The 14,870-nt window shown below is 35.1% G+C and overlaps 1 protein-coding gene across 3 annotated transcripts in view; it reads left to right on the top strand.

Moving 5' to 3' along the window:
- The window catches only part of LOC123313531 (BMP-binding endothelial regulator protein), a 78,288-nt gene extending 64,214 nt beyond the window's left edge, over positions 1-14,074 (top strand). For 2 of the 3 annotated variants that reach the window (XM_044898455.1, XM_044898454.1), the window contains exons 4-8: positions 8,668-8,776; positions 8,914-9,090; positions 11,106-11,542; positions 11,962-12,118; positions 12,170-14,074. In XM_044898455.1, the coding sequence (XP_044754390.1) occupies positions 8,668-8,776; positions 8,914-9,090; positions 11,106-11,542; positions 11,962-12,118; positions 12,170-13,119 (1,830 nt within the window). In that variant the 3' untranslated portion in view covers positions 13,120-14,074. Of the gene's footprint in view, positions 1-8,667; positions 8,777-8,881; positions 9,091-11,105; positions 11,543-11,961; positions 12,119-12,169 lie in introns of those variants that run through there. The other variant, XM_044898456.1, reaches the window with a different exon arrangement.
- Positions 14,075-14,870: the final 796 nt, after the last annotated feature.

Genomic DNA, 14,870 nt, shown 5'->3' with positions numbered 1-14,870 from the left:
TTAACATTTTTCCAAATCAACAGTGGCTCACCAAACTTGAGCAGATTTTCACAAAATGAGATTTGAAAACACGACACGTGTGTCGTGAAGTTTACCTTCACCCACCTGAAGATGCTATTGTGATAGCGGAACTCTTGTTGTGGTTTAAAATCTCATTTTGTGAAAATCGTGTAATCTGTTTCAAGTCCATTTATGGATTTTAATCTAGTATCGCCAAAATCAATTCAATATTTTCACCAAAAAAATGTTCTGGAGTAAACAGGGGATAGTGTTTCCGAAAAAATATCACCCTGTAGATTTGCTATCGAAATTGGTATGTCACATGGTGTGAACCATCAATTATAAATATTCATGCCGAATTTCAGTTGAAATAGGGGAGACTAGGAAGCATTGATACATGGGGAGGCTTGATACAGGCTTATATCCGCGATCTGTAGCCGTTTTCAAAAGTATTATACTAGTGAACACTATTCTTTGGCAGAGGGCATTGCGTGACGTTAATATGTAAGGCTAACAGTAGTTTGTTTGTGAAATATTCAACGAAGAGTGTTTCGAGGTGAGAAATTGTAAGTTTTTACTCAAGTTACCTAAGGGTTTTATGATCATGCATCATTAATTATCATTATGATCGGCATAAACAAACATTTCACTGGGAAATATGCATAAAACTACTCAATTTACAGTTTTATTCGCTTTTCAAAATATATGGGTATAAGATGAAAACATAAATCACTTTAAAAATTGCCTTCAGGGAGGTTTGAGACATTTGTCGTGGGGAGGCCTGATACATGTATAATCTTCAAAAAATATTCCGTAGCTAGTTGGATAGGCCTACATGAAGGCGTCTTCACCATCCAACATATCAAAGGGATTTTTAAAAACCCCATGTATTTAACGAGGCCGACTTTTCTTGTGTGGAAGTGACTAACTGACAATTTCCTGATTTTTCTACACCTATAGGACCAAAGCAAGCCAGTATCATTGCTGACCTACCTACTGAACTGAATAATCCTCTCGATTACTCTCCCAGTACATCGTATCAATCCTCCCATATGTGGGGAGGCTTGAGACAGTTTGCATGTTTTTGTGTTCAACGTTCTGTACAGAATAAGATGTTTATGTTTTGCGACTTCTATATTTATTTTGTTGAACGATTAATTGAAGAATTATATAATATAAGAAAAGTCCTGCTTCTTCATATAATTCAGTTTCCAGAATAAAAATTCCAAAAAACGTATCAACCCTCCCCAGTCTCCCCTACTTATGAAGTGTAGATACTATAAAAGAAAAACTTTAAAATTATTTTGAGTGCAACACCCTGTATCTCGAAAACGAGAACTTTGCGGTCTTATGTTTATGGAACTTTTTTTCTTAAAATTACTCAAGGAATATTCTCTTTTCCTTTGTACCTCCAATTTAGGAACAGCCTGTATTGCCACATACCTGTTTTGACGTTTGAAGATGTTTAACCATATGAAAGCTCTTATTATTATTAACTTGGTGAATAGCAGAGGTCTTGCACTCAAATTTTCGAAATTCTAAAACATCTAAACGGTTTATAGGGGAGATTGAACAGTAAACCATCACTATCTTCAAAATTACCGAAAAATGTTACACTTATTAATGTAATAGACACTAATGAGAATATATATACTGAATATATTATATTTTATATTCTATACACGAAAGCATTATCCTTTCTCTGAGAAAGTGAAATATTTATTATAATATAATAAATAAAAATGTAAACCTACACGTTTCGTGAAAATTTATTTATTACTGATTCACGATTTATACGATTTAGTATTATATAGCACATAAAAAACTCATAAGCCGATCTTGTACGACGGTTGTATCTCTTGCTCTTCCACCCCCATGATTATATGCAGCTCTTACTAGTACGATAACGATTTCAAGCTCTACTACTAGACATTGTGAACTTTTTGTTGAATTAAACCTCCATACAGATTTTTCAAGGGTTCAAACGCATGTTAAAAACTCATGACAATTAATCCACAATTGATACTGCACAACACCAGGTGAATTGCAATAGCACATTGTAAAAAATACAGACCACAAAAATCAAAAATACACCTACAAGAATTGAGTTTCTTGAAATTTTTTTCACTCAAGTCATTGAGTGTTATAAGGGCCATGTTATAAGTCTGTGAGTACGTAGGCCTCTCCACGTGGTATGTATAGCAATATTAAAAATTACATCGAAGTGCAAAAACTGAGTTTCCTCTGGAATGTCCACTTTCCTGATATGTATATTATTCAGAACGTTTGAGAACGAAATCAAACTTTGGATACCACTGACACACAATTATTTATTAAAAAATGTAAATCATATTCCTCATTCATTAATTCCGTCAAATAAACAGCATTATTGCGTGTAATTATTTATTAATTGGTGATAATCTCGCTTGGCAATTCCGCTAAGATAAAAATAACAACGAAACGTGTTGGAATATTCTATTGTTTTCACTTCCTGGTTTATGAGATTGGAGTTTCCGGCTAGTTTAAAAATAATGCTCATTGAAGAATGAGATGGGTTATTGCACTTTTTCTCCTAAGTAGAATCGATCAAAAATTTATTCATACGAAGAAAAAATATATTTGTTCGATTTTTACGCTACTTTTGTGCTACCAAATACTTTTTCTTGCAATTAATCAAATCTTCCATTCCATCAATTCAAATTCTTATTGAAAATAATTGTCGATATTTGAATGCAAAAAAAAATCTTTTACTGTTGGGGAAAATCTTTGCCCTTGAATTAATCACTCATCGCTTTACCCCGAAGGAGTTCCAATGAAATAAAAGTGCGAAAACTTCCAGTCCGACCCTGCACGTGCCGGATTCTTCACGAAAGTCGTATCCACCATTATTCATCAGATGCAAACAATATCAACTTTTTGAGATGGCAACTCGAACAGCATTTGTTGATTCAAAGTATAAATATATTGAATTCAACGAGCCATCACGAGAGGACAATTATATTGTTGACACACACAGTCCGTGTATTTTGATTGACGTCTTTGACGTCTAGAAGTGTTTTCAGCGAGACCACGAGATGTTTGAACTGCCCCTTCAGTTTTTAGGTTAACAGGTGGTTCGCATCGTGGAAACTTTCTACTGAATTTGTTGACCTTTAAATCGAGAACTCGAAGAAGGAGGAATTCGATGGCGAATTTTGATATGGATGTGGTTGGTATTTTGGACGAGGAGATCGCAGAATGAATGAGAAATTCTCCATCTCTCCATCTTAGATAACTTCGTACTACCATAGGTAATAGGTTTTTCAGAGCTCAAGTGGTAGAAATTAGGAATGGGAAGCATCGGGACCAAATCAATCTACTGTATCTGATTCTGTCTTGAGCAGAATCAAATATCCATGAGTCTGTAGCTCCTCAGCTAGCTCTGAAGTAGTTATAAACTCCAATATATCAGGAAATTTCTCTATCATTTTTCATTTCGGTGCCGAAGCATCCTATTCTCAAAAAAGTTGCTCTGCAAGTACCTTGCTTCATTGATGTTGAATCTGGACACCTAGGAGGACATTCAAACGGTCTTCTTTTATTAATCCACCAGCATGAAAATAGGTAAATTTTACAGATAATCATACACAGGGTTTACACAATGGGGAGTCTCTATTTGGCACATCGGCTTCATCCGGATCTTCTTCTTCTTCTATGTGCGTTGCCCCATCGGGGTGAACTAAGGCCTAGTAACCCATAGCTCAACCGCTTGTAGTTGAAGAGACCCAAACCCTGAGACACGCTGACAAAAACGACACAAGTCGTCAGAGAGGAGTACTTCTCACCATAGGAATTGTGGGGGTTGTGTTTCGTAGGTTCCATCCTTAACTCCTCAAGGTTGCTCCAGATGAACAGAATATGCTCAACCGTTTCCTCAGTGCTGCTGCGGCACAGGGATCAGAATGTACGAAGTAGCCAAACTCGAAACTAATACTTCTTGCAAGAATTCAAATATTCAGCTCATTGAGATTACCCCAACATTGACTTTTTTTTAATATTGAGTGTGGCCTTCCCTCATGCAGTGTAGGTTATTGTAGGCCCAGTAATGAGAATTTTGAGGATTTAGCCCAGTATATATTTATTAGAAAACAGGACGTTTTCTATGTTCACAACATTTCTATTTAGTACTAGGTCTAGTAGATCCATAATTTTTTCGCAAAACTGGTTTCTTTTACTTGGACCATCTCCTGTCAGTCATTTAGGAATGAAATCTCTGTGTTTTAAGAATTCTCCTCACTGAAGCCTGGGTAATTTTGAGTTCACTAGCTACCTACGTAGTCGAGACAAGAGGGCTTTCTTGAACAGAGAGAAATACATACATTCCGACATCTTCAGTGATGGCAATCTGACTATGATGTTAATTTTTTTTAAGGGTAATCAACGGCAGAAGCGTATTCGTTTGCATCACAAGTTGTATGATGAAATTTTTTTGACGCACTTGTCCCTCCAAACTTATTATAGTGACACTCTTTTATACCTCACAAATAATGACACAAACATCCATTGCAGTCTAGGGTTCGAACATCTTAGTCTGGGTCATTATAAGCCGAACATCTTTTTTTCTTTCATGCATAAACCTTTCGAATGTGCAACATTGAAGTGACCGCCTTCAGAAATGAATTGCGGGCATAAAACTCACGTATCTACAAACCGCTGGAACAACTTCAGTTGCAGTTACACCACCAGTAACTATCGATTTGAAGAAATCTGAAACAATTCGCTCGAACGATTATCTACACAGATAGATTTTTGTTTTCGAAAGTTAATGACTGATTTTATGAGAATGAGTAATGAGGCTGATGAACCGCTTTACAGTTGCGCCTATAGGAAATGGTGCTCGTTTTGCTTATTCAGGCTATATATCGATATAGCTGAAGGGCTCTTCGATGAGAGATGCTGATGGGTTTATGATTTATCTGCCATTAGAGACGAAGTAATCTTTTTTCGTTCTTAATTTGCACGCATCAGCGTTATTGAGGAATTTCGATGTTCGGAGATGGTCTCGATTTGCTGTCTTGACCGTTTTCTTCCTGATTGATGACTGACCAACAAATCAATATAGAGACTGTGAATATTCTGTAGAAAATCACTCATTTTAGGTGACAGTAAAATCGAAATTTCAAATGATCACTGAAGGAAGGAACAAATCTTTTATGCAGATCCCACATAGTTAACATGCCTTGAAATTGATGATTACTGTTGCTGAATTTACACATTACATATTAAATATTATTCAGTGAGGATGCTAGATTTGGGAATCATCAAAATAATTCACTTCACGTAGTGTAGGGTGTTCACGATAATGCGAAACATTTTAGAGAAAACTCAAGAACATAGGCGATTGTGGACTTCCAAGAAGTTCATGAATTTGTCACTTTAGATTCTCATAATAGATCATTTTGGGAATAAAAAATTATAGTTCTTGGTAATTTTGATGCTGTATGTCAATATTATTATACATTTTTTAGGTTAATCAAGAATTACTGGAAATATTTCTAGAGATTGTTGAACACCTACTGAGTCGTAAAACTATAAATAATATGAAGCACTAAGTAGATGTTACTCATACAATTTTTTTAGGTTTCATAAATTAATTTTAGGGTCTATGAGGCAGAGAGTTGATGCATATATTTTAGCGGGAGGTAGTCATTCTATGGACCACCTATACGATGAAATGGAATGAACAGTGAACAGAACTGCTTGTAAGTTTTTATTTATTCCCAGAAAAGTATCGACTGTATCGAAATTTTGCAAGAGACTTTTTTCTCCAGAATTCAATGGGAAACCATAAGAGAATTTTATTTTTCGAAAATCTATCCCACGAAAACAATTTTTGAAGGAAAAGGGTTGTTATTTTCAACCCCTAATAATAAAGTTATGAGATCTAAAAAAATTGTGTGAGTAACATCTACTAAGTGCTTCTTATTATGTATAGTTTCATGACTCAATGTTTTTTAGAACCCGCAAAAAAAATTAAAAACTGTCAACTGGTCATCGCCTTCCAAAGACTGTTTCTTGGAAGGGAGGTCGATTTCGAAAAAAATTTAGGGGAACTACCCCTGTTTATTTTCATCGAAAAATCATCTCAATAAGTCCTTCGCAATAACCTTTCTGAGAGTAAGTAACTTCGAGCTTAAGTTCAATCTAAAAACTCTGAATATTTCAGGGTTTTCTATCGTTATCTTTGCACTATTAAGGAGAACTTGTTGACAATTCTGGTTCACCTTGCTGAAGTTATACCCTTGACAGACGACCATATCTATCTTTGAACTTAAGTTTTTAGAAAAAGGCTAGATTTTGGCTGTACCTTTTGTCAAGAAAAAGCTTTGAATATTTTTATACCGATTTCTTTCATCTGAAGAATAGATAACAAGAAGAATACACCCTTTGTAAACAACCCTTAATGAATCCAAAGAAGCATAAGCAAATAACGTTATTTCGTATAAAATGTCAAATAATTATTCGTGCTCAATCTCCATCTTCACGATTCGAAACAAATCTTCATCCGTTAAAGCTATCTGTAAGAAGGCATCATGAGGTTGAATTACTGACAAAGAAAGGCTGATTGCCCTGTGGCAAGGCCTTCCTTCGACCCGAGTACACTGTACGCCATCTTGCCGCAGGTGGTGAACCGTTACGTCACAAAACGTTGATTTGCATAACTTCCACTCATTATAAGCGTTTCGTACTTGGATAATGATACTTAATTGATGTGGTCTTCGTTTGTCACCATACGCAATGCTTCGTTATTTAATGGAACAACTGGAAGATTCTGAGATTGTTGCTCGTTAGAAAGGAATAGGTTTAGCTACGAGGAGAAATGTGAGCACCAACCGCTATATACATATCAAGATATACCCCGATTAGTTTGAAGCAATTTAACTTTTTCGATCAATCGAAGTGAAATATTTTATTCTGCCCTAGATGGTTGAAATTTTTAAAAGTAGGTAACCTGAGACTTCGCTTTTTATCTAATCGTTAAATTTTGTATGCACATTGGGAATTTAATGAAAAATAAATGGTTAACAAAATTTGTACCGTACAGGAAAAGGAAGAAATAGTCAGAACGAAAATTCAAAGATTATAATATAGGAGACCAGTTTACCGATTTTCACTAAAATCATAACAGAACTCGTGTGCAATAGATATGGAACTGATGAGATATTTGGAATAATCCATCATTTATATTACATTGAAAAAACACTAATTCAAGTCATTGGTACGAAATTTTTTATAATGCCTCATAATCATAATGAAGAATACCTGCCTGTCGTCAGCTAAATCATATCTCACAATACTTAATGTGTGATATGCATCACAAAGTTTGGATAGAAGATAGAAAAACAAGTAGAGGTTTAGTACTCAATTGCAGTGAAAAAACTTGTCCAAATATAAGTGACTACTCGAAAAACTTCAGAATCATTTCTTATACCCATTAAATTTTCAGATAGCAAATTATGATAATTTTGTGTAAAATAATCACACTGTAAGTTTGCCATCGAAGAGATTGCAATACCGAGGACTCGACTGCAAACAGTTTCAGGAAATCTGGAGCATTCTGAAACCGCATAATGAAATAAATAAATTTTTCTGTGAAAAACCTGCTGGTTACTTGAGCCAAACATATCTATAAATCACAAATATCTAACCTTCAGGTTGCTATACTCGCAATATTTATTAGATGTGAATGACAAATCGATTTTGTTTTCAATTAAAGTACAACCTCATGTCATGAAATGCCAATTGAGCATATATTGAAATTATCAACGTATATGGAAAACTAAATGAAACTCGATAATTGACGAAGTTATCGATATTTATGGGTAATTTTTCGCTTGTTCAGATCAAATTATGATTAGATATTTGAAAAGATATTTTTTAGTATACGTGCATTATAATCCTACGAACTGAAAAAAATGTGAAATCTTAAGTTCAAAATATTACGCCTTTTAAGGGTTACTATGGATTGCAAACCCAATTCAAAATTTTTCACTTATAGGTCAAAGTACTTCGCAAATATAAAAAAAACTACATTCTGCAGTTCCATTGGCCTTATTAACATCTATCCCATTCGTTGACGATGACGTTGATGATGAAGATTGTGAGTAAAGAGGATGACTGACAAAGAATTTTCTTCTATTGGGAGAACCAAAATGGTGGCATGAGTTGAAGATTTTGTTTTCTACATCAGAAACGGCTAATTCGGAATTATAACTTAAAAAAATGTACACTACTCACTTTATATATGCAAACGTTTAATTATCTCCATCACATGAAGTAAATTCACATTGTGATAAAATACGTAATTACTGAGACTTTTACGCAGAACGGACAACTTAGCGCTGACACAAAACACAAAAATGTTTGACAAGCGACATAACACCACATTTTTGTGATAAACAGTGTGGAATGTGTCAAATTTTCATGGCCAGCTGACTTCTATTATAAAAGTGAATGAAGTATAGATCACATACTTTTATCAGCTGTATTTGATTTTATTGGCGTATCGTATACTATAATGACTTGTTAACGTATTGTCGGTCGCATAATGTTCATTTGCGTCAGTATATTTCCGATTTTCTAATAATATACTATTATAATCGTTCTCAAATCAGTCTTCTTTTCCAGAATGGTTTCGTGGAATGCAGAAATGATTACGACTGCCCTCCGATTATGGGCTGTCATTTCCTTGTGGCGTCAGAAAAAAACAGGGATGGCTGCTGCCAAAGATGCGAAGGTAAATTTGGCACCCTTTTCACTTGAAGTAGTCTTAGAAAATCTCATGCTGAATTATGCAAGCAACTTCCAATGTATAATTTTAATAGTAGGTATGAAATTTCAGTTGCTTTTCAATTGGTTTCTTCTGCTCCTCAGGGTGTGTATACAAAGGAGTTCGTTATCGAAGTCATACAGAGTGGACTGATCCAGGGGACCCCTGTAGGGTGTTGCGATGTGAAGCTGGTGTGGTAACTGAGTCAGACCTCCAATGTTATGCGCCGTGCTCTAATCCTATTCCACCCGAAAAGGGAAAATGTTGTCCAACCTGTCCAGGTGTGTGTTTATTTATTTTATATATCTCAATGAGAAAGACAGAAAGGTTCGAGTTGAAATCTGTTAAATTTGATGAAAGGTCGATTCAAAAAATTTGAAGTTACATCAAAACACAACTGAATTATTCACTAAATTAATAATGGTATTTTCACCTCTATACATGTCACAAGCAACATGTCTCAATTCTTCTAGAGCGTCTACGTGATACTTTTATAATCAAATTCGAAGTCTCTTTATGCCTGAAGCTTTCTTTAGAGTAATTTTTAGAAGGGTTGAAGGAAGCTTTAAAATTAAAGGGACTTTAAACTGGCCGTTATTATATACATATTACAACATATCATAATACACTGCTCAAAAATTGGCAACACTAAGCAAGACTGCTTTAGAGCGATAACATAGAAGAGGAATGAAAAAATTTTGGTGGACTCTGTTAAAAATACTTTAAAATCAATGTTTAATATCGAGTGAGTTCTCCTATTTGTAGTGCTATTCGGCATTGTGTGAATGAAGTTATCCATGAAAGTTTGAGGAATTTTTTGCCAAATAAATAAAATAAAATAAAATGTCCGTCAAAGTATTGTCGAGCTGTTCTAATGCCTGCGGTGGGTCAGGTAAGAGGTGTAATTGCCGTAACATGGCAGACTAGGCATGTTCAACACGATTTTAGTCTGGAGTGGTAACTGGCCAATCTAAATCGGTCAACATTTCAGTTGACAATTCTAGCCCAGTGTGGACGAACATTATAGCAACTTCTTGAGTTAAACCTTCGTTCAACCAATACTAAATGTTGTATTTGGAACGTCTTGGAGGCACATGTTAAACCTCGTGACAACTACTCCACAATTGAGACTACACAACATCAGATGAGTGGCAATGAATTGAACATTATCGCACATACGGACCAAACACAAAAATTATACACCTGCAAGAAAAGAGTTTCTTGTTTTTTTCAGTTGAGTCGTCAATTGAGAATCATATTTCTTGTGTGATTTCAATTTTTGAGCATTTTATATTATGTTCAGAAAGTAAGTTCGAACCAGCGCTTAAATTTCAAACCTCATTCTGGAATACTGATTACTGAGTAGAAGAAAAGGGAATATTTTGGAGAAATAATGAATTCATATTCTAAAATGAGCAGCGTTTGACCGAGTAGTCTAAAACGACACGATCCACGATAAGTGCAAATGTTTGGACGGCGATGAAGCCGGAGAGAAAGAACGAATTGGACTGGTTTTTGTATCCAAATGAGATTATTTAACTTGCCTAATTTACGACCAATGTCTTGTATTTTATAGATGAAGGCCGTTGAAATTGGCTCGCGCTCCATACACCTGCAGCACGCACATTCCTCATCGGACAGCTAGATTTAATCATTATTTTATACCGTTGATTCGACGCCCGATGAATTTACAGCTGGTCATTTAATCGAAATCTGAGTACATTAGGAAGAAGTGATTCGTTGATGGGTCGTGAAAGTTTAAATGAAATGGGCACTTTTGAAGGAACGAGTGTGATCAATTCAGGATTGTTCGTTTTATTTCCATTCATTAGTTGCCAGGGAGAATATTTGCAATTTAGGGCTGAATGAATCATGAATTATGGGCCCTCTTCGTAGTTTTCAGTTTTGTTTATTTCACAAGCAATGAATTAATGTAAAGGAAAAATTCTACAACTTCCACAGATGACTTCTCAGGATGTTTTCTAAAGTAGATATAAAGAAAAATTTCTACGTAGGTACCTAAAGCTGATCACCGTTGTTTTGCTTACAAATTCTTAAATTTTCTATCGAAAATGATTTATGATGGGAATGGGTGATTTCAATTGTTACCCGTGATCAATAGGGGAACAGCACCAAAAATTTTTTTATTGCCCATTCGTAATTTATATGAAAGATTGACACTATTTTCACAAGGGATCATGGGTCAATTTTTTTACAACTATTCCTTTACCCCCTGTATATCTAGATGAAAAGTCACCATCACGGAATGGTTAATCAAAAAACCTCCATTTTTCAGAATGTAAATTGAACGGACAAATCGCTACAGACGATAGGGACGTGACATCAGACGATCCATGTGTCAAGTGCAGATGTACAAACCGGGGACTACTTTGCACCAAAAAAGCCTGTCCAGTACTACAGTGTAACAAACACTACCAAATCCATCCTCCGGGAGAATGCTGCCCGAGATGCCACGGCACCAGGACACTGATGAAAGTGCAGAACTCCTGTCTACTCCAAAGTAAATTTCTCAGAGAAGGATTAATGTTCAATATCGACAGATGCACGAACTGTACCTGTATAGACGAAACGTCAATTTGTAAACGTAATGCTTGTCCTGTTCTCGAGTGTTCGCCAGAATTGCAGAGGAATATTCCAGGTAGTTGTTGTAAGGCATGCGCAGAACCAGAGGAGTTCAGGAGTCAGTGCTTCTACCAGGGAAAACTTTATGAGGCAAGTGAGAGAATTTGTCCGAATTTTAATAGCACTCTTCTATCAAAATAAACGAATAACAGAGGAAATATATCTTCACCCAACAGTCGAATTTTCGATTTTTTTTCGGAAAAGTTGGCAGAATACATTATTTTGTTTCAAACTCTTAGTTTTCACGAACTGCATAAAGCAGTCGAAATTGGTGTCATTAATAATTCTTGCCTATGACATCTAAATCGTAACAAGGATAATGCCCTGATATTCAAGTAGATTAGGCAGATAAACAGTAATCTCAGTTAATTCAAATACATAACATGACACTGAGTATTAACTGAACCGCTTGAGATTTTTATAATATTTATGGCGTATTATGTATTTCGAACAAAAAATTTTATGATACGTTTGTTTCTTCTCTTAACTAATCACATTGTGCTAGGTAGGATGGTCAATCGTGGAGGATGGACGCCTGCAGGTCTTGTAAATGTCACAAAGGAATGAATAGCTGTGCAATGATCAGATGCAATGTGACAACGCCTTGTCCAATAGGGACCAAGCTGGTGCATAACCCAGGCGAGTGCTGTTCCAGATGTGAAGAAGGTAAGTTTAAGTATTTTTATAACGACCAAAACTTATCACCTTTTTTTTCAGTCGATGGAATCTGTATGGTTTATGGGGATCCCCATTATAAAACATTTGATGGAAAACTCTATACTTTCCATGGAGTTGGAAAATACCAACTGGTTTCAGATTGTGCCAACAACACATTCTCTATAAGAGTAGCAAACGCTTATAGTAAATCTGTAGCTAGGAGACTACACAACAGACCATCTCGAGCGGCCACGAAAAGAATAGCCATCAAATATGGCAGTATCAGGATAAACTTACAACAACGTCTTCGTTTGAAGTACAACGGACAACTAATGAAGCTCCCATTTGATGGGGATGACAAGGTGAAGATACAAAAAGCAGACGATAATCTCCTGGTAACTCTGGACAATGGTATCAAGATTTTGTGGTCCGGCAAAAGTTTCTTGGAGGTTTCGGTGCCAGCACGTTTCAAAAACAAGCTTTGCGGATTATGCGGTAACTTCAATTCTAATGCGCAGGACGACTTTAGAATGAAGAAAGGTAGAATTGCGAAGGACAACGAAGTCCAAAGTTTCGGGGCCTCTTGGTGCATTGGTTCTAGAATAAACTGCACCAAACAGTCGAAACAATTCGATCACGCATGCGTTAGTCCAAAAATCGAACAAAAATACTGCAAATATATGACTGATCCGTCTGTTGTTGGAAACTGTAATTCCGTTCTGAATGTCATCAAGTATTACAAAACATGTAAAATGGATATGTGCAACTGTGGTACACAAAAGTGTTACTGCGAAAATCTTATGGCATATGTGAGGGAATGTCGAAGGCTTGGCGTTCAACTTCCGAACTGGCAAAAGAACAGTCTATGTTATGCTGCTGCCCCAAAGCGCAGAAAATCTACTACGAAGGAAATATCCTCGATTTTTTCACCTGCGGAAATTGAGAGATATAAGCAACTCGCGAAGAATAGATCGATCACTCATAGAAAACCTTTACCGACAATTTCTTGAAGGATCTTGTTCTCTTCTCACTAGTCATTTTCAGTATTTAAAAGCCATATAGATTGATGTAATTGAAAGTTGTATATATGTATTTCACTTTGGAGTTTTTCGTGCTTTAAAATTGAAAAGACGCACGAACAGCTTGACAATTCGTTATTTATTATAGGATGCTTTTGTCAATTCGGTTGAGCTCAAACATATCGATAAAAGCTTTCATTGAAGACATTGCAATGAAATATTTTAGAGAATGTTTAGAGGTCAACCGAATATTTGAGTTCGACATGATCAAATACCATACTTAGGCTGAAAATTGTTTACGCGAACAATTATTCTGTATATACGTTTTAGTATTTTAATTTAATTGTTGTCAGTTAAAGATCTCCACTACTTTGAATGAGTTGAAATTCATTTGAATCGTTCCTAATTATTGTACAATTTTTTAATTAAAGGTAAGTGTTGTTTTGCTTCGCTGATGTATATTTTTTATTTGATACTTGTTGATAGTTTTTTCCTTTAATCACAGGTTATGTCTAAGTATCAAATTAATTCATAACAATTTGTTTCTTGATGAAACCTAGATTAGTGTTATCACTATTGGAAGAGAATAGGAAAATTGAAAATTATTTGCGTTCTATGAATGTTTTCCCTGGTACACATTAATCACACTGATTTTGTATATGACTAATTTCAATTGAATATTGAGTCAACGTGACTCTCTATAATTTTGCGATGTAATTATTGTTGTCATTTGACTAATTGTACAATCTTAATAATACTGAGAATGAATCTCCATATTATCAGTACAGTATGTTGACGAGGAAATCGTTGTATGTACTTAGAATTTTTCTTTCAATCTGATTATTGATTGAATCATCTGTATCGATATGAAATGTAATACTTGAATGATTAATTTAAACTATTTATTTGTTTTGTAATATTATGCAATAAATGAGTATGAAATATGTATTTTTGATATCACTCAAAAAATCCAGATTCGTTTCCTCTTCCTAAACCAAAAATGATGAAAACTCTGTCTGCGCTCATAAACTTAATCATCTTTTGTTTTTCAATTCCTTGTTGTTATTTGTTTTTCGATTAGTAACCTGTTGTTGTTTATATATCGAAAATTCAACCCACAGAACACACCCTTGACTTACTTTATGATTCAACCCCAATTCGCATCCTGAATATTTCAAATTGTAAATTGTTGATCGGAGAATCAACGCTTGATTGACGAATAAACGTCAATTTGTTTTCAATCGATAATTCAGTCATGAGAATTTAGAATATCATATTTAACATTTATTCAATGATTATCAAACCTTCTCCTTCAAAATATTCAGAAATAAAAAACTTTCAGTGGATTCGTTTTGGAAATTGAGTGACTGTCATATCGTTGATCGAGTAATCCAAGTTTTGTGAAATCTGCTGTAAAGGTGCTATTTTTGTGATAACTTCAGTAATATCTTCTAAAAATTTTTGTTATTTCAACATATTGTTGCTACTTCATCATATTTTTGGTGCTTTTTCCGAACAAATTTAGGTACTAGGGGATTCTTATTCGGGTTTCGACAACTTGTACAAATCACAGCGACGATGTTTGTAGGTATATATGTATTACAGGGCTGGAAAACCTACGTATTGAGCCTTTTGTAATTTTTGATCAATAAAGTTTTTCTTCCTGTCTCTCTCTTTTCATTTTATGAAAAGTCAATTAGGATTGATTTCCTTTTTTAAGTATGTAGGTATATGAGGAGCTT

The sequence above is a fragment of the Coccinella septempunctata genome, chromosome 5, assembly GCF_907165205.1.
Source record: "Coccinella septempunctata chromosome 5, icCocSept1.1, whole genome shotgun sequence".
NCBI classification, from domain to species: Eukaryota; Metazoa; Arthropoda; class Insecta; order Coleoptera; family Coccinellidae; genus Coccinella; species Coccinella septempunctata.
Note: the sequence above shows the minus strand (reverse complement) of the source record. Positions and strands in the feature narration are given on the sequence as shown.